Here is a 27677-nt window from a genome sequence, read left to right on the forward strand (position 1 = left end):
ATAAAAAATAATAGTTATAATGGTATTTGAAGGGGTTCCATGGTACACTTTTTCCTTTAACAAAAAATCTAACTGCTCAAGTTTGGTGTAATAAGCACCTGGCAGCCATAGTGCTTTATGATGTGACACTCCTTCCTGGGTAATTGTATGGAGACAAAAATGGCTGCCCTCCGATACCTATGGAGTCACATCTCCTTTTCTCTATACGTCAGACATCACAATGTGTCCCATCCCCTTGTTTCCAGGGGCCTCTAGTTAGTGATCGACAAATCTGTGAGTTTTAGTTTCTTTGGGTTTCTAATTTTTCCAATCTTATGTTCATTTCTCCACATTTCCACATCAGTTTATTGGTTTGAGTGTGGTGTGTGTGTGTGTAGTGACAAATTGTCAGCAAATGTTGGATAATATTGTATGGCAATTTGCCTACCATACACATTTTTGCAAAGCCATTTCCCTCTACATAATGCATTTTTGTATGCTATTTTCCAAATAGGTATGTATTTTAATCCACACAGTACCCTAACATATGCACCTTTCTACACATCAGTTGGCCAGAGAACTGCATTGCAAAATTCAGAGCAGTGAGAATTACATTTATGTTCAAATACAGATTCACCTTCAAATATGAATTGGATCAATTCATATTTAAGCAGCCAGGAAAGGTTGTTAAAAGAGAAAAAAAGTGGTGTGACACTGTGAGTCATAAAGATTCTTTCAACACATGAAGGGGTCCATAAAAGACCTATTTTATGAATCACATTGTGTGTCTATTTTCTACATCTATATGTTGCAAAAGCATATAGGAAAACTTTAAACTAAGTCTCTTGAGTAATGCACCATCTATCTTGAAAATAAGATTTCAATTGCCAAAATATATGTCAATCAATGATGTAACCTTTTTTTTTTTTTCCTTTTAGAAAAATGTGATATTCCTAGACTGCTTGCACATGGTACATTCAATGTCCATAATCGGCAGAAGTTCATAGAAGGTGATGAAATTTCGTATTCTTGTGAGGTTGGATATGATCCTATAAATCAACAAGCTAAGGCCATGTGCACCAAAAATGGCTGGTCACCTACTCCACGTTGTAATGTAAAAAGTAAGTGTTATTTATGGAATCCAATTTGACAATATAGAACCTGAGAACCTGGTGCCTCCCCTGTCCTGCTGTGAACAACCAGTACATTATATTATTTTCTTGGACTTCTCACAGTTATAGGAAAGCTTAAGGATGTGCATGTTTGCAAATCTCATGTTGATTTGTAATGAGTAGCAGAGGAAAGAGGCCTTTGCAGCACCTATCTCTTCTGAACGTCTCCTCTTCACTGGGTGAAGCAATCACAAGCAGTCTGGGTACTTACCAAACATGTGGTAGATGGAGCTGAACCTGGAAGAACTTGTTTAATATTTGTATTCAAAGGGTGGGACTTCTGACAGGCTGTGGAATGAACCTTAAAGTCTCTCTAAAACCTGAGCTACATAACTTAACCAGACTAGATCTCAGTTGAGAAATTTATGAAACATTGTAGTGGACTTCACAAGAAGCTGATTCTTAGCTAACAAAGCCCACCATAATTTATGGGTTCATGTATCTAATATGTTCCTTTTCCTCATTAGAAATATGTCGACCCGCGAAACCACCAAACGGCTTTTTCACTGAAAGAAGAAACCAATATAATTTGAATGACAAAACATCATATCGCTGTCAGCTTGGCTTCACAACTCCACAAGGACTTGAAACGGGAGATATACAATGCCATGAAGAAGGGTGGAAGCCTGAACCAAAGTGTATCAGTAAGCAGTTTAAAGAATCATCTATTATGGATGAAAAATGGGTTGGTTTAGACCACACATTGGAAAAGTCATTAACTTAAGCTTAAAAAGCAGTCTGCTCTGATAACCATGTGCAACCTGGCTAAACTCTACACAATACGGACTTCTTCTGTCTGTTTCCTCCATCTTCTTTCAGTGGTAGTAATTTCGAAAGCAAAATATTGAGGAACGTATTACAGCAGGAGACTCAAACTAACAACAAGAAATTGTTTTCTTGCCAATCAATTGATGAGAGACAAAGTTCTAGGCCTCATTGATGAAATGCAAACTGGCAAATCCATCCTAGAGTAGTCAAGGAACTCAAATGTGAAATTGCTGTCCATTTAGCTACAATATGTAACTTGTCCCAGATTAGCCTTCATAATGAGGCCTGGAAAATAGCTAATGTATCTCCAGTTTTTAAAATGGGATCCAGGGAGAGCCTGGAAGTTATAGCAGCAGCAGCAGCAGTAGTAGTAGTAGTAATAATAATAATAATAATAATTTTATTTATACCCTGCCCTCCCCAGCCAGAGCTGGGCTCAGGGTGGCTAACATGAATGAAATTACAATAAAACATAATTGGGGGGGGGGGGACAAACAAACAAACAAAAAACCAGTTTATTAAAATACAGGTTAATACAATTTATAATGCAGCATTATTTTAATAGTAGCCCATGAATCGAAAACACAAGGGGAGGGAAATATAAGGGTCAGACTGAGTACAAACTAAAAGCCAGGCGGAACAGCTCTGTCTTGCAGGCCCTGCAGAAAGATGTCAAGTCCCGACTTCCGGGTTAGCACCATCGTCGATTCCGAGCAGATTCTGGAGGGAATCTGCTCGGCAGGGGTCGGGTCCTGCCACGCCGGCGACGCGGGGACCCTTAAAAACCACGGGCACGGAAGCCCGTGGACCTGGTGACTCGGCGGGCACCGTTTGCGCCCCCCCGACCCACGAAGGAGCCTTTTTAAAGGCTACAGAATGGGGGACGGGGAGTGGCGCGGTGCTGAGAGTCCTCTGCTTCCCCTGCCGAGTGAAGCCGCATGCCATGGACGGAGAGCGCTGACTTCTTCCTTTGAACATTTGGATTAAAAGCAACAACCCATGAGTAATACGGAAATTGGACTTAAAAGGAAAAAAATTTACTTTGAATTTGGCACGATCGGGGAAGGCGCAAAGAGGAAGTCCGTCTCCCCACCTTGTAAACAATTTTAAGCAAGGACTAGACAACTAAGGTTGAGAGAATATTCTTTTCTTTATTCGATAAAAGTTATTAATTTCACGATTGGAAAGTACAAGTAATATTGCTGGAGGATAAGAGTCGATTTTGAGAGCTGAAGTGCAACCCCCCCGGGAACCGGGAGTGATCCGTGAGAGAGCCTGGTGAAGAGATACAGAAGATTTTGACAGCTGTCAAAGTAGCTGTCAAAGTTGGGGAATAAAAAGAGAACATTGTTTCTGGTGCCTTTGCTGGCTAGATTTGATACAATTTGGATATAAATTGTTGAAAACAAGGAATAACAAGTTAGTTTGACTTTTGGGTTGGAACTGGAAGGATACTAAGTAACCATAATCCCTCTAGAGGGGGTTTGGGGACATTACAAGAATGGCTGTAAGTGGAAAAATACTCATTGAGTTGAATAGGACTTTTTATCTCCTGGGAAAGTTTCAAGAACAAAGCAATATTTTGACTACAGGGGTTTCTATACTGAAGGAGACAGTAAACATATCTACTGAAAATGGAAGGGACTTGACTCAAGTTTTTGTTCCTGAACAAAAAGCCCCTGTAGCGGAACTAGAAGTTTTTGCAGCTGAGCAGGAAAAGAAACCTGAGAAATGTGATGAAAGGGAACAAGAGATATATCATGATCTGGAAGGGAATGAAGGAGGAGTCACATCGCCGCAGAAGATCAAGGAAGGCCAAAGGCCTGTTAGGAAGGACATAAAGGAAAACAAGAATTGGACCATGAAAATTTGGTTTGAACTGGACAATGAAGATTGGAGAGATCTCCTGATGTGGAGATCTGAAGACCTATGGATTACAAATTTGAGCAAGATGGAAGTTGGAGCATTCGGGACATTCAGACTTAAAAAGATTAAGAAACAAGATTTGAGTTCCACTTTTAAATATAGAGGTCTGGATGGAAGAAAAATAGACATTTTCGAGACAGAGCTTCTCCGAGATTTGGTGCTGGATATAAAGGACTACCAAAAAAACCGGCAAAGAGGAACTGAGAGAGAATTAAGGGCCTCGGATGTGAGGTCTCCAGGCTGATAGCAGATAGACTGATGGACATTGGGGATCGAAACCGGGAAAGGGGGGTTGGAGTTTGGGAATCCAAAGGGCGTACAATTATATTTTGAACTTTTCTTCTTTTTTTATTTTGTCTTATTATGAGTATGAAAAAGGGGAATTCGTGGAAGGGAATTGGGGTCGACCTTAGAAAAAGATCTTAATGTTTAAAGACTGTGGATTATAAAGGGAAAGTGGCTATATAAAATGAACTAAATTGAATAATGGGCTAAATACAATAAGGTCAAAAACTCGGGATAAGAACTTGTTGAACTAAACAAATGGAAATGGAATACAAGAAGGGGAGGTGTGGGGAAGTCTTGGAAAGATGTTATTGAAAGTAAGGTTTAAATGTAAATGTTCTCTTTTTTCTTTTTCTTTTTTCTTTTGTTGGATTTTTTGGAAATTTCAATAAATATGATATTAAAAAAAAAAAAGATGTCAAGTCCCGCAGGGCCCTAGTCTCTCGTGAGAGAGCGTTCCACCAAGTCGGGGCCAGTACTGAAAAGGTCCTGGCCTTAGTTGAGACCAATCTAACCACAGTGTGGTTATTTGTGGACCTTAAGGTCCTCCGCGGGGCATACCAGGAGAGGCGGTCCCATAGGTACGAGGTTAAAGTTGCTTAATTTCTGCTTGCTTAATGCCTGTTCTGAGGAAATTTGTGGAAAGTATTGTGAAAAATAAAATAACCAACCATATAGAGAAAGAAATCTTGCTGAAATAGAAACAGGCTGGCTGCTGTAAGGGCAAATCCTGTCTCACCCACTTAGTAGAGTTCTTTGAGTGTGCTAGCAGGCACATATGAATGGTAGTGATCTGGTTGACCCCTTGGACTTTGAAAAAGCTTTTGACAAGGTATCTCACCAAAGACTCCTAAATAAGCTTGGCAGTCATGAAATAAGAGGTGAAGTTCCTTTATGAACCAGGAATTGGTTAACCAGCAGGAAGAAAGAAATGGACAGTTCTCTGAATGAAGGGATTCAGAAAGTGAAGTCCCTAAGAATCAGTAATGGGACCTGTTCCTTTTAACTAACCCATAGACAATCTAGAGTTAGAGGTGAGCAGTGAAATGGCCAGGGAAGCTGGTGATACTAAATTGTTCATGGTCATTGTAACAAAAAGAGACAGTGAAGAGCTCCAAAAGGGACTCTCCAAACTGAGTGAATTGGTGGTAGAATGGCAAAGGCAATTCAATTTAAACAACTGTAAAGTGATGCATATTGGGGCAAAAAAATCTTAATTTCACACGTATGTTCATGGAGTCTGAACTAGCAAGATTTTAGAGCATGTAAACTGATGATATAAAACCAATCATAAATATAATTCATTCTTTATTTCCTCAGAGACATGCCAAGTACCAACTCAAAATAATGTAATCTTTAACACAAGTCAATCGGTTTTCTTGTTTGAAGAAATACTTCACTACAAATGTAAAGATGGGTTTGAAACCATTAAAAAGGCCACAGGTGACCATGTAGTATGCACAGAGGATGGATGGAGGCCAAATCCTGAATGTCTACGTAAGTTATAAAATACCATTGTTTAATTACCGGTATATAACACAGCCGTGATATAATTATATAACACAGCCTTTGTTAATCAAACAAGGTTCGTTTCACTGATTTTTTCTTTGTGGTTACATACACAGGCCACTAGTTTATAATCTTTCAGAAGCAAGGCCTCCAATTATCCTAGATATACACTTTAGGATTATCTAGTATGTCATACCCAGCAATACTCTGGTTTCTCTTCAGATTTTGCTATAACCAGCAATATCCTTTATTTTCTTCAAGTAATTTTCTCCCAGTGATTCCTAATGATTTTACATAACTAAAATACCTCAAGTTGGCATACATCCGTGATCTAATTAATAGTGATCAGTAAGAATATATGTACTCATCTCAGATGTAATAAAGTAAGATATGAAGCTGGATTTTTAGCCATCTGATTCTGTAGATGAAATTGCTACATATAGGAGTCAGGCAACTTGCTCTGTGTTTAACAATGTGTTTGGCTTGCTCAGAGTTCAGAGAAAACATCTGAGAATAAAATACCCCAACTGAAGCACCTTTTTGCAGTGGTTCCTCCATCCAGGCAGACTGATAAGAATCCTTCACCTGGAATGTAAAGAATGAAGAAAAAACAACAGGAAAGCAAAAAGTTAATGGAATATATCCAAGCTCAGGTTGTTCAAAAAATTCACACCATCTTCTAGATCAAGTGTAGCACCAGCAACTCACCTGAGTGTGCCAGTTGTTGTTGTTGTTGTTGTTGTTGTTGTGAGAAAATAGAATTTGACTTCTTCTAGAGAGATTTTCAGGCATGGAAATTTTGGAGGTATGAGGAAGGTGGACTCACCCAATAGCTGAGAAACATGGCATGCTGTCTTGTTAAAGATTTATTGGTCTCCACTCCCAGGGGGTCAGAGGTTATGCAAGCCTGCAATAAGTTTGATGAACATTTGCAAACATTTTGCTCAGCAGGTTAATTTCAGGCAGGTTTGTTTTGAAATGCACTTAATTATATTCAATCTGCTTTGCTCAACATTTCCTTTAGCAATACATTGTGATGGTTTCCTTCTGGAGAATGGGCAACTTGACCCTAGAAAGAACCAATATCAGCACGGAGACGTGGTGAAATTTTCCTGCCGCGGAAACCACAAAAGAGTTGGGCCTGACTCTGCCCAGTGTTATCATTTTGGATGGTCTCCACAGCCCCCAACATGTAAAGGTATGCAGTTTTTTCCATAGCTTATACAAAAAGTAAATATCAGTGTGCTTAAAAATTTCCTGGCAGCCTTTTCTAATAATGTTTCTCCCAAGCCTTACTGGGGAAGATTTCACTGGCTAGTGCATAGATATATATATTTTGTTTAGTCTTGTGTGGTCACTGGAGTATGGAAAGGAGGTGATGTCGATGGCGCTGTGGTCTCAACCACTAAGCCTCTTGGGCTTGCTAATTGGAAAGTCGGGGGTTCACAATGGGGTGAGCAAATTAGCTGCTGGAGTTTGGATTACCTATAAATAAAGGCAGCTCGATTGAGATTTGCTCACATTGCACTGCCTATTGCATCAACCAGCCAGTTATGTCCAAGCTGTCTCTGCATTGCTGAGTTTTGAAAGAGAAAGAAAATGCCTGAAATGAAATGAAACACAAAATTATATGGGAAAATATGGTATGTTATACACGCAATATACTCCGTTATATAGTTCCATTTGATACAGGTAAATTTCATCATATGCAGGGGTTACATTCCTTGCTACCATAAGCAAAATTATGTAAAGCAGGAGTAACCCCAGAATGGCCCTGTGTGAGCATCCCTACCTATCTGTAGATGGGGGGGGGGGTTTCATTCAGCAACATGACAACCATTTCCCCCTAGCTTCCTGGGTAACGGGTGAAACTAGGAGCTACATGAGTAGTGTTGATCATTTGAGTCTTTCCCACATAAATGACACCATCCATTCCACACAACTGGCTGGAACTCAGCGCATCCAACATCATTTCATAATTATGAAAATTCTATGTGGAAGGGTGTGCTGTCTAGACTTATTTTGAGTCAACAGATACAAGACTGAAGTGATGCTCTCTTACTTCCAGCACAAGTCGATCCTTGTCAGCCACCCCCCAGCATTTCGGATGGCAGTATTAGTGGTGACCTTAAGGAAAAATATAAACATGGAGAAAAGGTGGAATACAAGTGTAATTTCGGATTTGCAATGACTGGATCAAAGTTGATTGAGTGTTTGGATGGACAGTGGACATCTTTACCACTCTGCAAAGGTAAATTACAACTAAGGCATGTTCACAGGGCAAGTGCTATGTGCAGATAAAACTGTTTTTGTTAACTCAGCAAAGTCCACCATGTGCATATATTCCACTAGGATTTCTTTTCTATTTACATGCTGGAATTTTCTGTCCCAGAAGTTTCCCAAGTTGCAGGAGAAGAAAAAGGTCTGCCGAAGGGAAAGTGGAGCGTAACATTTGATGTCTCCATATGAAGCAGAACCAGACCATCTTAAGTGTCTTCATGCTTTGCTTTATCATTGAAATGCTATGTTTAAACTAAAGCTCCCAAATGTGGTATAAAAGAATACATTTCTAAATTCCAGCCTTAAGTTTCCAATGCTTGGAACTGGAAATAAGATCAAAACGGAACAGAGAAAAGTAACAACAAATCAATGCTCAGTTATTAAGAATGAAGTTAAAATCATACAAGCCATAATAATATCAAAGTCTGCCTCTTCATTCTACTTCTGCAATATATCCTGATGAGCTGAAAAATGAAGAGCTGCCCTTGGCGTTTTTTATTTGGCGTGTAGGAGAGGCTGAAGAGAATGAGCAGCCAAAACAACTGGGGACTGAGATTATAGTTTTAAGAAAATTAAGAACTCATATTTTGTTTCACATCATTTCCTTCTGTTTTCAACAGAGGAACCCAGAGCTTGTGAAGTACCTCCGAATATTAGAAATGGACACCCTCTCAGTGTTGACTCAGATAGATATCTGCATGGCGAAACTGTGGCATATGAATGTAATGAAAGATTTTTCATTGTTGGATCTAAAGAAGCTGTGTGTCTGCATGGGCAGTGGGAGTTACCATTATGTGTTGGTAAGCTATTATTATTGTTTATTGAATTTATATATCGCCCTACACCCAGGGGTCTCAGGGCGGTTCGCAGAATAAAATCAAGATATAAAACCACAAAATACATAATAAAAACAGAAACAACAAGCCAATAGCCCCCCCCAAAAAAAAACATTTTAAAAGGGTAAATCAAATCAACCAAAGGCCTGGTTAAAAAGGAACGTTTTTGCCTGGCGCCTTAACAGTGTATAATGAAGGTGCCAGGCGAACTTCCCTGGGGAGAGCATTCCACAGACAGGGAGCCACTGCAGAGAAGGCCCATTGTCGTGTTGTCACCCTCTGGACCTCTCGAGGAGGAGGCACATAAAGGAGGGCCTCAGAAGATGATCTTAGGTAGGTTCATAGGGAAAGAGGCGGTCCTTGCGGTATTGTGGTCCTGAGCAGTTTAAGGCTTTATAGGTCAAAACCAGCACTTTGAATTGAGCCCGGAAACTAATTGGTAGCTAGTGCAGTTGAACCAGGATCAGTGTAATATGCTCAAACAGCCTTGCTCCAGCCTGGCCACTGAATTCTGCACCAGCTGATGTTTCCAAATCGTCTTCAGAGGCAGCCCTACATATAACGCATTGCCGTAATCTAACCTTGAGGTTACCAGAGCATAAACAAGAGTAGTTAGGCTATCCCTGTCCAGATAGGGGAGTAGCTGGGCCACCAGCCGAAGCTGATGGAAGGCACTCTGGGCTACCTGAGCCTCGAGCGACGGCAAAGGATCCAGGAGTATCCCCAAGCTACGAACCTGCTCCTTCAGAGGAAGTGTAACCCCATCAAGAGCAGACGACCTCCCACCTATCTGGTCTAGGAAACCACCCACTAACAGTAGCTCAGTCTTATCTGGATTGAGCTTCAGTTTGTTGGTTCTCATCCAGTCCATTACCGAGGCAAGACACTGGTCCAACACTTCCACTGCCTCACCTGGAGATGTAAAGGAGAAATAGAGCTGAGTGTCAAGCAAATTACAAATTACAAATAAATGCAACTCATATTTATATAGACACTTTTCATATTTAATTACCATTTATTAACATAAGCAATTATATGCTTGTGATCCATTGGACTGGAAATTAGACCTACTGCCAGGAGAACTCTGCCACAGACATACTTTGTGGTCTTAATCAAGTCTGTTACTACTTCTTCACCTCTGCTGCCCTATAAAAAATGGCAATAAATATGGTTTCTCCTCCAAAACTGCTGCAAGGATTGACAGCAATAAAGACTGAAAGGCGTATTGGAAAATAGATGTGCATGGAAAATACCAGTGAGATTTTCTAGTTGATTAACTCCATTTGATTGTGATTTGCTAACAAACAACTTTACTTGAACAATATTTGAATTGTTAGATGTTGCAGCAAAATGTAGACGTCCACAGAATGCAGAGTTTGTACCATTTGCTTCTCTGGAGAAAATGTTTATGCACAACAACGTTGTAACCTACACCTGTGGTCCCAATCAGCATAAAACAAAATGTGTTAATGGAAAATGGTCACCTGAGCCAGAATGCACAGGTACAGTTTTGCATGCTATATACAAATGCATGGTTTCTCAGCTTGAGTGACAGATGTGGCCACTGGAAGCAACAGTGGGACAGACTTGTTCAGGAGTGCCTTCCTGGGTAGGCTAGACTCATCTCCTTTGGAAAGATCACATAAAGCTTCCTTTAAGATTGCATGAATTCTGCATGCCTTATGTACTCGGCTGGTATGAGATCAGGATATTAGTTTATCCACTTCAGGAGCAGAAGCATTGCTGCCACATGGGAAAGGCAATCATTTGACCCAAGGACAGACTTAGCAGCTTGCAAAGCAGTCACTACAGGCTGTTGGTTCTTGCAAACAGAGGCACAGAGTGCATTTTCCCTTCTGCATCCCTGTCTGAGAGCACCATCCCTGGAGGTCAACTTAACTGTGGTGCCCAGGATTCAGAAACACATAAAACTGGATTGGGTGGCGTATCTTGCTACTTTCTCAACAGTGACCTTCCGGTAGCTTTATAATATTAAAATCTGGATTGAGTTCACATGTCAGATTTAGGTTGCCAGCAAGAACCTTTTTGGTATACCACAAGCGTGCAAAGCTGAACTGAACCATACACAGGTTTAAACACTGCAATAGAGGAAGGTTAGCATGCAAATATTTCAGGAGCGACAGCAACTCTCCACACTTCTGAAGACAGACACCTCACCTGCACTGAGTTTTGGAGAGCCTGATGAGGCAACATGGGGATCTCACTGGAACTAAACTGGAGAAGTTCTGCTTCTCTTGCAGGTTTTACCAGGCAGCTCTTTGGTTCAAGACCAATGCAACTAACTCATTGCAACATTGAATCCATTCAAGGGATAAGGAGGTTTGACTAGATGCTCACTTTTCATAGTTTCCTTGCATAACTTTGTATCATTGAATTCTAATGGACTTTTATTTATTTATTAAAGCATTCTGTCCACCGCCACCTCAGCTTCCCAATGCCATTGACATAACTGATACGAGAAACTATAAGAGTGGTGAGGAGATAAGCTTCAGGTGTCAGGAGAACTTCTTTCTTCAAGGGCCACAAAAAATAAAATGTGACAATGGAAAGTGGCAAACCCCACCACGCTGTTTAGGTTAGTATGATCTTCCTTTCATATTTCCTTTTTTTGTTTTTAAGAAGTCAGAGAATTAAGGGTGGTGGTGTGTGATTTATAAACTAAAGAAGCATAACTTTTTTTAAAAAAAGAAAAGAAACTAGAAAATATAAATGACAATGTGGCCTAAAAAATGGCAATTCCTCTCTCAGATTATTCTAAGGACACAGTTAAACTTTGGAACCTACTCACACAGAAGACAGTGATAGCCACCAAGTTAGATGGCTTAAAAAGAGGACTGGAGAAATTCATGGAGAAGGCCATTGATGTCTATGCTTTGCATACACCAGTTGCTGCAAATCACAGGAAGGGAGACTGCTCTTACGCTCAGATCAGGCTTGTGGGTCTCCAACAGACATTTGTCTGCCCACTTGAGGACAGAACGCTGGCCTAGAAGGGCCATTGAACTGACTCATCAGGCTCTTCTTACGTTCTTCTTGTTTAATAATGGGGATTCAAACCAGGGATGTGGGTGCTGCTGTGGTCTAAACCACTGAGCTTCTTGGGCTTGCTGCAATGGGGTAAGCTCCCATTGCTCTGCCCAGCTCCTGCCAACCTAGCAGTTCGAAAGCACGCCAGTGCAAGTAGATAAATAGGTACTGCTGCGGCGGGAAGGTAAACGGTGTTTCTGTGCGCTCTGGTTTCCGTCATGGTGTTCCATTGTGCCAGAAGTGATTTAATCATGCTGGCCACATGACCCGGAAAGCTGTCTGTGGACAAACACTGGCTCCCTTGGCCTGAAAGTGAGATGAGCGCCGCAACCCATCCAGGGGTCCTTTACCTTTTTTTGTGAAATAGTAATGCACTCGTGAGGTAATAAAGATGCTTATTCAATAGATCAGTGGTTCCCAAACTGTGCTCCAAGGAGCACTTGGTGCTCCACAAAGCATTTCCAAGTGCTCTACAAAGAGATTGGAAAGGAAAATAAATAAATATGTTTCTTTGGTATAAGGGTGGAGATAGTGCTCCATGGTGAATTTCTCTCTAATAAGTTTGGGAGCCACTCAATAGAATGACAGGAATTAGATGTAACACGAATGGCAGCTGATGCCATAAGTAGCAACCAAGTGTCTTACACTCTTCCCCTGTTGTCCCCTACACAGCTGATGAAGCAAAATATATGATGTGATCTGATTGATTGATTGATTGATTGATTGACTGTATATCTCACTCTTCTTTGCATACCCAGGCAGAAAAATAAAAATAAATAAATAAATAAATAAATAAATAAATAATTTTCTTGTTTTTACCCTGCCCATCTGGCTGGGTTTCCCTAGCCACTCTAGGCAACTTCCAAGAGAATATTAAAAACATGATAAAATATCAAACATTAAAAACTTCCCTAAACAGGGCTGCCTTCAGATGTCTTCTAAAAATCAGATAGGTATTCATTTCCTTGACATCTGATGGGAGGGCCTTCCATAGTCTGAACGCCACTACCAAGAAGGCCTTCTGCCTGGTTCCCTGTAATCTCACTTCTCACAGTGAGGGAACCGCCAGAAGGCCCTTGGAGGAGGACCTCAGTGGGGTGGAGACACTCCTTCAGGTATACTGGGCTGAAGCCGTTTTGGGTGGACAAACTTTGTTCAGGCATTCAGTGAACATGCATAGAGGAAGGAGGGAGTTGCCACCATCCTCCTTACACATGCCTTCATTTTGCATACAGAACTTGAATGCCTGAAGAAGACCGCTTGGCTGCAAATAACTCCTCCATTCTCCAACTATCAAGACAATGGCATTGCACCCTGCATATTTCATTGGCAACCTATAATGGGGCATAAAAGGAGAAAATAAAATCCTGCATTCCATGAAAGATAGTATGCATGGTACTGAGCTAAGCAGTCTTACAACTTGCCGCTGTGGTTTGAATTAACTAAGGCAGGGGTAGTTAACCTTTTTATACCTACTGCTCACTAATGCATCTTTCTTGATGGTAAAATTCCCTTACCGCCCACCAGTGCTCGATGGGAGGAGGATTCAGTTTGTGCCGTAGAACCCCCTACCGCCCACCTAGAATCCTGAAATGCCCAATAGTGGGCGGTAGAGAACTGAACTACGGAATGGAAAGTGTAGCTGAAATCATAAGGGCATTTTTATGAGAATAACTCCCACTGACTCACTTAACTGGAATAAACTTCTTGGTAAACCTACTTAGGGTGTCTGGGTACCTAACCACTCTCCCATCTGCAGTGCACATATTAATAAAACAACAGATATCAAAGCAATACTATAAGCCTCCAAATTTCTTTCTTCCCTGCCTCACTTTGTAAACTGACTTTGAATTGGCTGCCTCTGAAACTTTCTACCAGAAGAAAAAGGAGAGAGCAGTTCTGCATATGAAACACTCTGGAAATGTTTTTATGCCATTTAATTGTATTCATGAAGACTGCATGCTATATAACTTCCTTTCCAGATACAAGATGTGGAGACCCCCCTGCAATTGCCCATGGTGAGGTAAATAATAGTTCCCAGAGAAAGTATCTTTCTGGTGAAAGTGTGGAGTATCATTGCCATGAAGGTTTTGAACTTGGGGAATCAAGTACTTCAACATGCGAAAATAGGGAGTGGTCCCCACCGCCAACTTGCAGAGGTAAGAAAATATTCTTTTGATATAATAATAATTTATTATTTACAGTCCACCCATCTGGCTGTGTTTCCCCAGCCACTCTGGGCGGCTCTCAACAGGATATTAAAAACACAATAAAAACCTCAAACATTAAAAACTTCCCTAAACAGAGCTGCCTTCAGATGTCTTCTAAAAGTCAGATAGTTGTTTATTTCCTAGACCCTCAGAGCTGGACCTCAGCTTCCATTCAAAAGTGGAGGGTAACTATATATCCAATGAAGATCTTTCAATGAGACTACAGTCTTGTTCCATCAAGAGTATGTATGGAAGACATTTTGCCAAACCTATAGAAATTGTGACACTGCCTCACTTGAAGTGTCCTGCCAACCAGCAAACATTCAGAGTTTTGAAATATTCTCCCTCATGCAGAACTGAGGGTAATTCAAATTGCAGTCTAACATTTTGTTGCTTTAATATTTCAACCATGATCTTGCTTTTGGTTTTGGGCAGCACTTGAATGTTTCAGAAACTTTTCAGGGGCTTTTCAGTGCGAAGCTGGTCTACTGGCTTACCATCCCTAGTCAGAACAGACAAGCTTCTGTGAAAGAAAACTTGATTGATAGAACCTGATCCACATTTACTGGTTTTCCCCTGTAATGCACAGCAGCAAAAGGCATAATGTGTATTATGGGCTGCACTGTAAGATTATGTGGGACAGTGGCAAAACCCAACAGATATAGCCAGTGCTTATTTTCTAAGAAAATGTTTAGGGGTACTCTCATTTTGACTCAAGAAAATCACCATTTTATAGTTCAGATTGAGGAAAATAAATACAGTAAATGGACAAAAGTACAAAGATTCACAAAATGTTTAGGGGTATGCGTACCCCCAGGAAAAAAAGCACTGGGTATAGCCACTGCCCTGCTTAAACTGAGAGTGTGCTTTAGGTTGTGACTCCAGAATCCTGCAATATTTAGGATTTCTTTGGGAGTCAAATTGAAACTTGAGAGCAGGCAATTAGGAAGGTGGTATAAAAGTTTGAAAACCACTGGACTAAGGACCTGGCCAGACTTAAACATGTATCTAAATTCTGTGGATTGGCCATAGCAGACATATTAAATTACTAAACCATCTGTTTTCTTTCCCAGTAATATTTATGTTCTTCAACATTTAACCCATTGTGAACTTCTCTGATTACTGATCCCTCTGCCCACTTTCTGCCTGCCTTCATATCTTACTCTTTGGGGAATGACCGCTCCCCGCTTAAAACGGGGGGCGCCCTTTGCGTGGACGCGTGCAGCCCTGGATCTGGAGTGGCCCCATCAGCATAGGCTTTGCCTTCCCTCAGGTGGGATACCTGGAGGTCACCGCCTACCTCAGTGAGTTGTCCAATCCCACCTGGGGGAAGCGTTGCCAGGGAAACCAGACCAGGTAGGGGGAGGGATTACCTGCCCACACAATAGAGGGAGGATCTTACCTGGGAATCCTCACTTGGCTCCAGGGTTCCCCGTTAAAGGGGGTTTCTGAAAGGAGGCTTTGACCGTACGCCGAAAGGTCGTCATTGCTCTCCCCTGCGGCGGCGGCGTAATGGGGGCGGCTGTCTCTGCTTGAACATATGTTCTCCAGAGCCAGCCCATCCCCCCCACACACACTGGATAACCCTGAAGCTCCCTAGGTCCCCGGCTGGGGACTGGGGAGGGAGAACGCCCAATGCCTGAGCCAAGGTCTACCCACATTTGAAATTTAATAAAGTTGTGGCCAATTTAATCCCATAGCACGTTGTCGAGAGTCGTTATTCCACATGCCGGGGGGGGGGGGACCACTCGGGATCTGGGGACTCCGCCTGTCCACGCAAAAACAACCAACAACACACAACTCCCTTCAGCCTTTGAAATGCAGCTTTGTTCAGTATTTTAGTAGGGAAATCCAGACACAGGTGTGGTGATATTTTTTGAGAATCATATTTTCATTTGTATTATCTTCGCAGAAAAGTCGTGTGGGGAGCCCCCCAGACTCACTGATGCTGCATATGAAGGAGTAATAAAAAATCGCTATGAGCCTGGGGACCTGATACCTTTCAGCTGTGCACCAGGTTATGCTACAGAAGGACCACGGAATATTACATGCCACAAAGGAAAGTGGTCGGAAGCTTCAACCTGTGAAGGTATGTTGCATGTTTTGCCTGGGTAACAATTCTAAAGGTAGTTTACTTCTGGGAACAGAGCAATTCAAGCACTGGTTTGAACAGCAAGGGGCATAGTGAACAAGCAAGTACATCTCTGTAGATGTTTAGGCTCACAAATGTGATTCTGCTTAAATCCTTTACATCTCCAGTTAAAATGATCTGGGGTAGAAAGGCTTGGAATGAACTCTGGTGATACCTTGGAGAGTTCTGCTGATCAGCTTTGGCAATACAGTGCTACATCGGTTTACGAACTTAATCCATTCTGGAAGTCCGTTCTTAAACCAAAGTGTTCTTAAACCAAGGCGTGCTTTCCCATAGATTCCCATAGTAATGGAAAATGGATTAATCCGTTCCAGACAACGAAAAACAACCCCTAAAACAGCAATTTAACATGAATTTTACTATCTAACAAGACCATTGATCCATAAAATGAAGGCAATAATCAATGTACTGTACTATAAATAATAATAATAATAATATAATAATATCTTTATTGTCATTGCCCCCTCTCGGGGACAACGAAATTACTTGGCTGCTCCATCCACCCAGGTAGGGCACTCCACACAAAATCAAATCAACTATAAAATAAATAAGACAGTATTGTAGATGATAAAAATTAAAATTATTATTTTTTCTTACGTACACTGATGATAGTCATTGTTTGGATGGAGGGCTTTTATCCATTTCTGCAGTCACACAATCAACCAGTAGCTGAACTGGGTTCCACACAGTCACAAAAATGAAGGCACCAGCCACAGTCACAAAAACAAAGTCACAAGCCACAGTCACAAGTCAGTCCCATAAAACGAAGAACAAGTCACAGTCAAAAAAATGTAAAAGCCACATAAACAAAAACGCAGAAATATAGCAAAAACAAAAGCTCCAAATGTCACCTCTGTATTGTGTGGGTGCTCGGGACTCAACAGGAAGCCTCTGAATAGCAGTGGGGGGGACTCAATTTACAAACAGAACACACTCAACAGGAAGCGGAACATGTTCAGCTTCCAAGGCAAAGTTCATAAACCAAAACACCTACTTCCGGGTTTGCAGCATTCTATTTCCAATTTGATCATAAATTAAGCTGTTTTTAAATCAAGGTACCACTGTAGTGTGCTCGATCAGGCAAGAATCAGTGAAGGTTCAGGATCAGAGCTTTCCTTCTCCTAGATGGGCTACCTAGTTGGTGAGCCCCATCTGCCCCTCATAGCATTTGCAGAAACTGCCTTCTTAACTGTTGGACCCACTGTTGGTCTTTGCATGCAGGTGTGGTAGTTAAACCAAGGTTTGGCTTTAGTTAGGCATTGGACAGCAGGATTGCAGTTAAGCTTGGTCCTCCTTAACCATGATCTGTAAACATAGGGGCCAAGACATTTGGGGGCGACTTCTTTCCCTTGCACAGGGACACGGGTGGCGCTGTGGGTTAAACCACTGAGCCTAGGGCTGGCCGATCGGAAGGTCAGCGGTTTGAATCCCCGCGACAGGGTGAGCTCCCGTTGCTCAGTCCCTGCTCCTGCCAACCTAGCAGTTCGAAAGCACACCAAAAAGTGCAAGTAGATAAATAGGTATTGCTCCAGCCGGAAGGAAAACAGTATTTTTGTGCACTGCTCTGGTTCGCCAGAAGCAGCTTAGTCATGCTGGCCACATGACCCGGAAGCTGTACTCTGGCTCCCTCGGCCAGTAAAGTGAGATGAGCACCGCAACCCCGACTGGACCTAACGGGGGTCCTTTACGTCTTTCCCTTGCACGGCAGCTGGCTGGGGAGGACGGGGTCCACCTGCTGCTGGGGCCATGTTGCAGCCGCATTTGGCTCCACCGCTCAGCTCTCTGTGATGTTGCACATGTGACACCAGGGCGTTGCATGGGTCCCCTGCAATGTTTTTGAAAAGTTGGCGACTCTGTCTGTAAGCAAGGTTTGCTTGCATTAAGCTCTTGCACTCTTTGTGTTCGTTCACATTAGGTTCTGGTATTCTTTTTTAAAAAAGAATGATGATTATCTATTATGCAGAAAGCACAATTTGTGGAGGAAAAGCTTATTTGTTGGTTTCCTCTCCCCATGTAGATGCAACCTGCGGAGAGCCCCCAGCAGTTGCCAGTGCTGACATTGTGGCGGGGACAGCAGAGGTCTATTTGCCTGACCACGAGGTGCATTATCAGTGCCATGAAGGTTTTGAAATCTCTGGATCGCCTAATGTAACATGTCAAAATAAAGAGTGGTCACAACCACCGACATGTGTAGGTAAGACCTGGCATTGCAGGTGATGATGATGATGATATTTTTTATTATTTATACCTCACCTATCTGGCTGGATTTCCCCAGCCACTCTGGGCGGCTTACAAGATACCTAAAAACTAAAAAAAAGCATCAATCCTTAAAAACTTCCCTAAACAGGGCTGTCTTCAGATGTCTTCTAAAAGTTGGATAGTTGTTTATTTCCTTGACATCTGATGGGAGGGTGTTCCACAGGGCAGACGCCACTACCCTTGGCCTGGTTCCCTGTAACCTCACATCTTGCAGGGAGGGAATTGCCACAAGGCCCTCGGAGCTGGACCTCAGTGTCCGAGCAGAACGATGGGTGTGGAGACACTCCTTCAGGTATACTGGGTTCCTGATCTTCCTTCTGTGTGCTAAACATAAATGTGAAAAAGGAAGTGGAAAAAACTGGAAAGAGATTACAAAATGTCTGGTGGCCAAGGCAGATATTTTATTTCTGAATTAAAACTGGAGGCATGCTTTACTGTTACAGCCAAATAAGTTTATTTTTAAAGTCCTAACAAGGAGAATTATCCACCTGTGTGAGTCCCTGTTTTCTGTGTGCCCTCCTCTGAAGGCTGGCAATTCTGCCTCTGCACTAGGAAATACTGCATGATAGAATGGTATCCCAGTGTTAAGACATGCCTCTTTCTAGTCAGCCTCAGATGGGGAAGGGCAGCGATAGAGTATGGAAACTGCCTCTCAGACTGTGCATTTTGGGCTCAAAGAAGACTTGAATTGTATAGGAGAATTTCAATATTGTAATGTACTAGCAGGGATCAAAGACGGGTTTTCTATGCACAATGCGCCATGTTCAATCCCTGGCATCTCCAGGTGGAGGCTAGGACAAACCTCTGCCTGAACTCCTGGAGAGCCTCTACCAGTCCATATGGACCAGGGATGGGGAACCTGTGGCCCCCCCAGATGTTGTTGCACTTTCCATCATCTCTGACCATCAACCTTGCTGGCTGGGGATGATGGGAGATGTAGTCCAACAACATCTGGAGGGCCACAAGATCCCTGACACAGATAAAATTGATCTAGGTGGACCTCAGTGCTTTTTGTGTTCCAGGCAGCAGGGAAGAAGAGTTGCCATATGCACCTTGACTTGCCATTAAATGACCCAATACAGCTGCCATTTTCAGGGACTTTTCTTCCTGGACTCATTGACAAAAGCACACACTTTTGACCTCTAACTTATATAACAAAGAATGACAGCACTGGGGTTGCAAATAGCAGGCTCGTGGCTTGAGGTTGCAACCCCACAAGCATGTGCTCTTTTCTCAGCTTCCTCCAGTGCAAGTTTATTCTGAGTCGAACAGGGCTCTGTGTTTATAGTTACAGCTGGGTAGATAGGAGCCTATACCCTCGATGGGGGTTGGAGACCAGCGATTCTCACAGTTAGGACAGGATCCTCTCTTATGACATCTTTTGTCCACTCTCAGAATGTTGGAACAAACTGGTAGGTGCTGTTTTGTGGGAACAGAATGCATTTTCAAGGACTGAAGTTTTATCTATCATTTCAGATGTAACATGCCCTCCCCCACCCCGGGTTTCTAATGGTCAGATTACGACTGATCTCAAGCAAAAGTACTTGCCTCTTGAGAAGGTGCGCTATCGCTGTCGCCAAAGATTCAGCCTTTTTGGACCTTTTACAATAAAGTGTGTGAACAAAGAATGGACAGAACCACCAAGATGCATAGGTATTTGGTGTCCAATTTTTTAAATAGTCTAAAAGAGAGGAATATAACATTCTTCCTTTAAAAAAAATAAAGTTGTATGTTAAATTTTGCACTGTGCAGATTCTTGCATAGTCTTGGACTGTCATTTATTATTTACCTTCTGCTAATCTCTGGGCTATGGGGAATATACCAGAGGAAGTCAAGACTGAAGTGTATACTATGGGAAAACCAACAAGCTTCATCTAGAACGGGCCTGATGGAGATTCCTATGGGATCACTCAGTAGTTGGTGGTAGTTTTCCTTCATTGACCAATCATCACGATTGTGATTGGGAAGAAATCCATGCAGACCAAACTGGTCTTCCACAGCACAAGGTGGCTTGCGATGCTTATTTAAATCAATTTGAGCTATTTGCGATGTAATCATCTGTTTGTGGCACATGTTGATCTAGACCGTCTATGCCAATCTGATTCCAGTCTCCCTCCCAGATGACTGTGATCCATAGCAAAGGATAGACTAGAAGTATTTTTGTCTCTTCCAGCACTAGTAGCCAGTGTCCCTTGAACTGTAATAAGTACAGAAGAACTGAGATATCTCAACCTTTCCATAATAAATTCAAGTAGAATTTATAATACTTGATGCATTCTCAAGACACACACGTGCCCTCTTGTTCTCTCGGAAATGGTTGAGTCAATTGTTCAGCTGGATTACTCAGCTCTAGATGACTGGGAGCTGCCTGTGTACCTTGAAGTATGCCATTTGAGGTGGTGAGAGTTGTGTTGTTATATGTGTTGTGGATCATTTAGACATTCGTTCCACCATTTGGCTAACCCTTATAACCTCATAAGTAAGAATATTATGGTTTTTTACACCATCAATGCATAAGGTGCTTTAAAGCATAAGAGTGGGGGTGGAGGGGAGACAATGCAGAAAAATAAGAACACGTCCGTTCCTGAAAGAGCTTACAAACTGAACTTTAGTAGACTGGAGAGGTAGGAACATAAACACAATACTGGATGAGACTAAAGATCAGGACTTGCTGATCAGAAGGTCGGCAGCTTGAATCCCCACGACGGGGTGAACTCCCCTTGCTCGGTCCCAGCTCCTGCCAACCTATCAGTTCGAAAGCACGTCAAAGTGCAAGTAGATAAATAGGTACCGCTCCAGCAGGAAGGTAAACGGCATTTCCGTGCGCTGCTCTGGTTCGCCAGAAGCGGCTTAGTCATGCTGGCCACATGACCCGGAAGCTGTACACCGGCTCCCTCGGCCAATAACGCAAGATGAGCGCCGCAACCCTAGAGTCGGTCACGACTGGACCTAATGGTCAGGGGTCCCTTTACCTTTACCTTTTAACCTTCTGCAGAATCAATTTTTACAAATAGACACTTGCAAGATACTGAAAGAGATTTTCAAAAACAGCAGAATATGATAAATTTTGATAGTGAAGAGCTGAGCAAAATTCAGAGGACAGCCGGCTCCTCCCCCCAGTGAGATCCCATCCGTGTCAAAATAGATTCTAGTTGTTTTAATGATTGGTCTATTTGACCAACTAAGGAGGTGCTGATAGAATGTCAGCCACACTTGAAGAGACATTAGAAAGACAATTTGTTCACTGATTATTTCACCAAGCAGATATACATAGCTCAATAAAACGTATATTAAAACTTTTCTTCCTTTTTAAATTAAATCTTTGCATGATACTTTTCTTTTTTCGTGATATAGAAGCTGAATTATAGAAATGCTTGTGTGCACAGCCATATGTGTAATCCTAATAAGTGCCATGTAATAGATTCCTTTTTCTGTTTCAATGCATCACCACAGATGCTGCAGGAAAATGTGGTCCTCCACCTCCTATTGAAAATGGAGACTTTCTGGGCACGGCAACTTCAGAATATATGCCAGGGGCATATGTAGAGTATAAGTGCCAAGCTTTCCACAAACTACAAGGAAATCAATATGTACAATGTCTCAACGGGCATTGGACAGATACACCAACATGCACAGGTACAGGAAATTTCTCTAAATCTTTGCTTTTTCTGTTCTATTGATGGATATTCAATAAATTCAAAAACCTGTGACCTAGTGACACCAGTGTGGTGTCAGCAGTTGCCATTGTTCTATATGTGTTTTTGCTTTACTACACACTTTTAGTTACCCTCCATCCCAGCTCCTCCCACGAACTACAGGTAGTTCTCTCATGAAGCAAAGTGAGCCACCCACCAAACTTTGGGCGCCTTTACTGATAATAGGCAGCCATGTTGGTCTTTCCCTTTGCAAGGTTTTCCTCTCAGACACTGACTTTCCACTTTCCTCACAGCAGTGAATTCAAATTCCCCTCAGTGCCTCTTCCTGCAAACAGCTGCATCAACAAACTATTAGATGGGCCTTAAGGTTAATCACATCTGTAATGAGCCTTCAAACTTCACGTTGTAATGTTTTGGACAAAAATCAATAGTTTAAGAAGAACATGAACAATAACCACTTGTGGAGACCATATTGTTCTTTACCCCCAGATAAGGCGAAGGGACAGGAGATATCTTACGGTTGTTGCATCTTCTGACAAAATTTGGGCTGTCATTACAGGCAACCCTCACATCTTGTTCTGCTGTTACTGAATGCCCTAATAGGCCACAATAAAACGTTCCTCCATGACTTGATCATGGATGAGGGGGCTGACCTGCTATCTTCCTCTCCAGGAAGCCAGTCCACCTGGGAGGGTGAGGGTTGAGTTGTTCCTGCTGTTGGGCCAGAGACACAAAACAAGGATCCTGTTGGTGTACTGTTCAATCTGATGTTCACCAGCCTCTCTGTTTAAGCTAGTGGAGATGATCTGGGGAGTTGTACTAGAGAATCCCCAAGCACTTCATAGAATCATAGAGTTGAAAGGGACATCAAGGGTCATCCAGTATAAGCCCCTGCAATGCAGGAATCTCAGCATCCATGGCTATCCAACCTCTGCTTCAAAACCTCAAGGAAGCAGAGTCCACAACCTCCCGAGGGAGGTGGAACAGCTCTTACTGTCAGAAAGTTTTTTCTGGTGTTTATCCTTTCTTGTAACTTGAACTTGAAGCCATTGGTTTGAGCCAGAGCAGGAAAAAGCTAGCTTGTTCCCTCTCCCATGTGACAGCCCTTGCGATATTTGTGCTTGGACACTTCATTTACATGCTGAGGCTGCATATTCTGGACTGACTCAAGGACCAGTGTGGTGTAGTGGTTAAGAGCGGTAGTCTCATAGTCTAGGGAACTGGGTTCGCTTCCCTGCTCCTCCACATGCAGCTGCTGGGTGACCTTGGGCTAGTCACACTTCTCTGAAGTCTCTCAGCCCCACTCACCTCACAGAGTGTTTGTTGTGGGGGAGGAAGGGAAAGGAGAATGTTAGCCGCTTTGAGACTCCTTCGGGTAGTGATAAAGCTGGATATCAAATCCAAACTCTTCTTCTTCTTCTATCATGACAACAGCCACATACTGCTATATAATGTATAATAATATTGGTATCAGACCCCAATTCAGAAAGCACCCAATTAAATGTGGACTGCTACTGATGGTTTCTTCACATTGGCTGAATCTCAACTCAGAAAATCTAAAGCTTGTGACTCCCAATTGGTTTTAATGGGGAAAATATTCAAATTGCTATTTATTTATTTATTCACTTGACAGAAGCTTTACTTATTTTTCCTCAGAGGAGACCCACTGATGGGACCACATTCTCAATCTCAATTTATTTCAGTGGGTTTGACTTAGTATGACTAACTTTGGACACAATCCAAAGGGTTGTTGGTTTTCGTTTCTCGTTTTGGTCAAGTGAATTCCTCGTTGTCAAATTAATCTCTTAGATGGCATGATTTGTGCCTTTCTACAGTTCCTTGTACAGCAACTGAAGAAGATATGAATCGAAACAATATACGGCTGAGGTGGATATCCACTCAGAAAATCTATTCCACATCTGGAGACGAGACAGAGTTTGCCTGCAAATGGGGCTTTCGGGAAGATCCATCCTCGCCTCCCTTCAGAGCCCAATGTAGACAGGGCAAGTTGGAATACCCAAGATGTATACCTGTAGGTACATTGCAGTTAAAGCATAATAACAGAAAAATCTGTGATTTTTGTTTAGCTATAGAAAGCAATATGCATTACAAAATAAATGTATTTGAAATTTTCTTGGTCTACAGCATATTTTCAATTTTTACCCATCTATACCCATCTATATTTTCTCATCTCCTCCCAGAGTTACTCTTCTTTGTTGTTCATCATCTCTTATTCTCTCCTCTCACCTTCCCTTTCTTCCATTGTTTTCTCCTTTCTCTCTCAAAGTCCTAGACAGAATTAAAATGAGAAAAAAGTAGTTCTGCTGCCACAAGTAAAGCCCAAATTAAGCCATGGCACAATCCACCTTTGGGTATGAAATGCCACAAGTGTTTTAGCGCTTCCTTACTCAGCCTTTAGAATAAGTTCACCAGGACCATTTAAACTTCAGTGCTCCTAAGCATCAGAATCGTCAGGTTGTGGAGTAAGCATCTCTTGTTGCTGTTTCACTCTGAATGAATGGATTCATAATATTCCCTAGGATAGTTCCATAATTCACACACACATACCCCCCAAAAAATCTCAGCTGGTATCATAAATACAGCAGCAGTGTGGTGTAGTGGTTAAGAGCGGTAGACTCGTAATCTGTTGAACTGGGTCCGCGTCTCTGCTCCTCCACATGCAGCTGCTGGGTGACCTTGGGCTAGTCACACTTCTTTGAAGTCTCTCAGCCTCACTCACCTCACAGTGTTTGTTGTGGGGGAGGAAGGGAAAGGAGAATGTTAGCCGCTTTGAGACTCCTTCAGGTAGTGATAAAGTGGGATATCAAATCCAAACTACTCTTCTTCTTCTTCTTCTTCTTCTTCTTCTTCTTCTTCTTCTTCTTCTTCTTCTTCTTCTTCTTTGCGGTGCAACACTGAGTCTGTATTAGCACCTGATTTCTGACTGGTTTTTCAAGTCCCCACGATGGGGTGACCTACCGTTGCTCGGTCCCTGCTCCTGCCAACCTAGCAGTTCGAAAGCACATCAAAGTGCAAGTGGATAAATAGGTACCACTCCAGCGGGAAGGTAAACGATGTTTCCATGCACTGCTCTGGTTCGCCAGAAGTGGCTTAGTCATGCTGGCCACATGACCCAGAAAAACTGTCTGCAGACAAACGCCAGCTCTCTCGGCCTATAGAACAAGATGAGCACTGCAACCCCAGAGTCATCCACGACTGGACTTAACTGTCAGGGGTCCTTTACCATTTTTTTAATCTTGGGTTGAGTCCAACCCTTTAAATTAGTGTTAAAGTTTACCTATCAATATCAGAAATGTTTGCCTAACAAGGCATATTTTGTACATGTGGAATGCGATTTTGTAATGCCATCACTCATGGAAAATGATGTTTGACCTTTTATTGTAACACAGATAATTTGGAAAGTAATAATGGCAGCAATGATTGTGCAATGGGGTCTGTGCAGTGTCTGTTGAGTGACTCTAGACAAAAAAAAATTGAAATCATATAATTATTACATAGTGTTACTTGCATATGGAACCAGTTTAATATAACAAATTAATCAAAGACTCTTAGTAGGTATCTACACAAAGGATAATTATGTATGTATGTAACCTTACATTTCCATTGTTTACTTTCTATTTAACAGTGACAGCAAAAGTAATTGGAAGAAGCATACAGAAGACATTTTTAACCAGCACCTGCTCTTCAAAATTCATTGATGATTTATTTTTAATATTATCAAATCAAGCTACTTCTTCACAAACACCAATAGATTTTCCCATGGATTATATGCAGCTGCTCACAATGAATCATGGGCCTAAAATTGGAAGCCTACTTCCTTGAAGACACACTTGTAACTTTTAAGGATTGATACAATGAGTATAGATGTAGGTCTGGTTCACTTACAACAAATTCTACTTTAAAGCATCATAGACAATATTATAGGAAGGAAAGGAATACACCAGGAGACAATAAGCCAAGAGTTTTGTATAAACATTTCCAGCTCTGGACTTTTGAATTCTCAGTGAGGCCTAGCAGCTGTAAATAATACACTAGTTGTGTAAAACTGCAGTGAATTTTTGTAAGCTTGTAGGGCTATTATGTTCATTAAAAAATAAAAATAAAAGCACTTGTTTAAAAAAAATTATGTCCTTTGTTAGTATTTAATAAAAACGCATAGCATACAAATTCTTGTTTTTTAATTTACTAGTAGCAAACTTACATACCTGTGGGAGGAAACCCCATTGAGTAAATTGAAGCTTACTTCAGGGTTAACGTTTATAGGATTGTAGTATTACAGAGGCGGATTTAGATCAGTGTGACTGGTTCTGCTGCACTGGGCACTGAGCCTGGGGCATCACAGGGCATCGCAACTATGACATGGTGAATTGAACAGAATGGAAGGGGGGTTTTGCTGAATTTGGGCCCCACATAGGACACTGCTGAAATCTGAAAGACCAAATTATGTCCCTGACTATTACCATTGCTTTTGAATATGCTCAAACAAGCTTATTGACCCTTTGGCATATTAACAGCCCCACAGATGAGATATGTGGCTGCATTGGTGGCTACTGGAATTTGGAAGTAACGATCTGTTTCTTATGTCCTTAAATCCTAATATTAACAAACCATGAAAGTATCTGTCACATCAGCCTTTCTAGTCCTGTTTTCCACAGTAAGCAATCATATACCTCTGGTACGCCCAAAATGCAATAACATTATCTTGTGCATGTTCCCTAACTAGGGATAGATATTGTTTCATTTGCTTCTCTGTTTCCCAATCTTAAGTTCTTTTGCTCCCTTTATATATTTTGCTGTTTTATAAATGAATAATAAATAATAATCAAAATGAAAACAACAACCCAATACCCCCCCAAAAAAACCCACATTTTAAAAGGGTATAGGACAATGGTGGCGAACCTTTTGGAGACAGAGTGCCCAAACTGCAACCCAAAACCCACTAATTTATCGAAAAGTGCCAACACGGCAATTTAACATGACAAACCTAGACAGCATCTTAAAAAGCAGAGACATCAGCTTGCCAACAAAGATCCATATAGTTAAAGCTATGGTTTTCCCAGTAGTGATGTATGGAAGTGAAAGCTGGACCATAAAGAAGGCTGATCGCCGAAGAATTGATGCTTTCGAATTATAGTGCTGGAGGAGACTCTTGAGAGTCCCACGGACCTCAAGAAGATCAAACCTCTCCATTCTGAAGGAAATCAGCCCTGAGTGCTCACTGGAAGGACAGATCGTGAAGCTGAGGCTCCAATACTTTGGCCACCTCATGAGAAGAGAAGACTCCCTGGAAAAATGACCCTGATGTTGGGAAAGATGGAGGGCACAAGGAGAAGGGGACGACAGAGGACGAGATGGTTGGACAGTGACTGAATGGGGTAACGTCAGGTTCTTGCTGAAATTGTTTGGGTTTTTTTAAAAAAAAAAATCCGCAGCGTAAGGCATTGAGGCCTGATTTCTAAGCCTAGCTTAAAAAACTTTTTATTTCCCCCGCCAAACCTTTCAGGGGAGCATTTTCAACAGTTTGGCACCATTTTTGAGTGAATTAGATGATGTCAGAATTTTGGTGAATTTTGGTT

The 27677-nt window shown here is 41.9% G+C and overlaps 1 protein-coding gene across 3 annotated transcripts in view; it reads left to right on the forward strand.

The window, feature by feature from the left end:
* Positions 1 to 26227, forward strand: part of CFH (complement factor H) — a 46039-nt gene extending 19812 nt beyond the window's left edge. The window contains exons 9-23 of one of the 3 annotated variants that reach the window (XM_077928341.1): positions 918 to 1100; positions 1619 to 1795; positions 5451 to 5627; positions 6664 to 6837; positions 7708 to 7890; positions 8540 to 8719; positions 10093 to 10257; positions 11181 to 11351; positions 13786 to 13962; positions 15926 to 16102; positions 18183 to 18359; positions 19901 to 20077; positions 21878 to 22060; positions 23916 to 24112; positions 25727 to 26227. In XM_077928341.1, the coding sequence (XP_077784467.1) occupies positions 918 to 1100; positions 1619 to 1795; positions 5451 to 5627; positions 6664 to 6837; positions 7708 to 7890; positions 8540 to 8719; positions 10093 to 10257; positions 11181 to 11351; positions 13786 to 13962; positions 15926 to 16102; positions 18183 to 18359; positions 19901 to 20077; positions 21878 to 22060; positions 23916 to 24112; positions 25727 to 25729 (2501 nt within the window). In that variant the 3' untranslated portion in view covers positions 25730 to 26227. The remainder of the gene's footprint in view (positions 1 to 917; positions 1101 to 1618; positions 1796 to 5450; positions 5628 to 6663; positions 6838 to 7707; positions 7891 to 8539; positions 8720 to 10092; positions 10258 to 11180; positions 11352 to 13785; positions 13963 to 15925; positions 16103 to 18182; positions 18360 to 19900; positions 20078 to 21877; positions 22061 to 23915; positions 24113 to 25726) is intronic. The other 2 variants (XM_077928343.1, XM_077928342.1) reach the window with 2 other exon arrangements.
* Positions 26228 to 27677: the final 1450 nt, after the last annotated feature.

This window comes from Podarcis muralis, chromosome 5 (assembly GCF_964188315.1).
Source record: "Podarcis muralis chromosome 5, rPodMur119.hap1.1, whole genome shotgun sequence".
In the NCBI taxonomy this organism is placed as follows: domain Eukaryota; kingdom Metazoa; phylum Chordata; class Lepidosauria; order Squamata; family Lacertidae; genus Podarcis; species Podarcis muralis.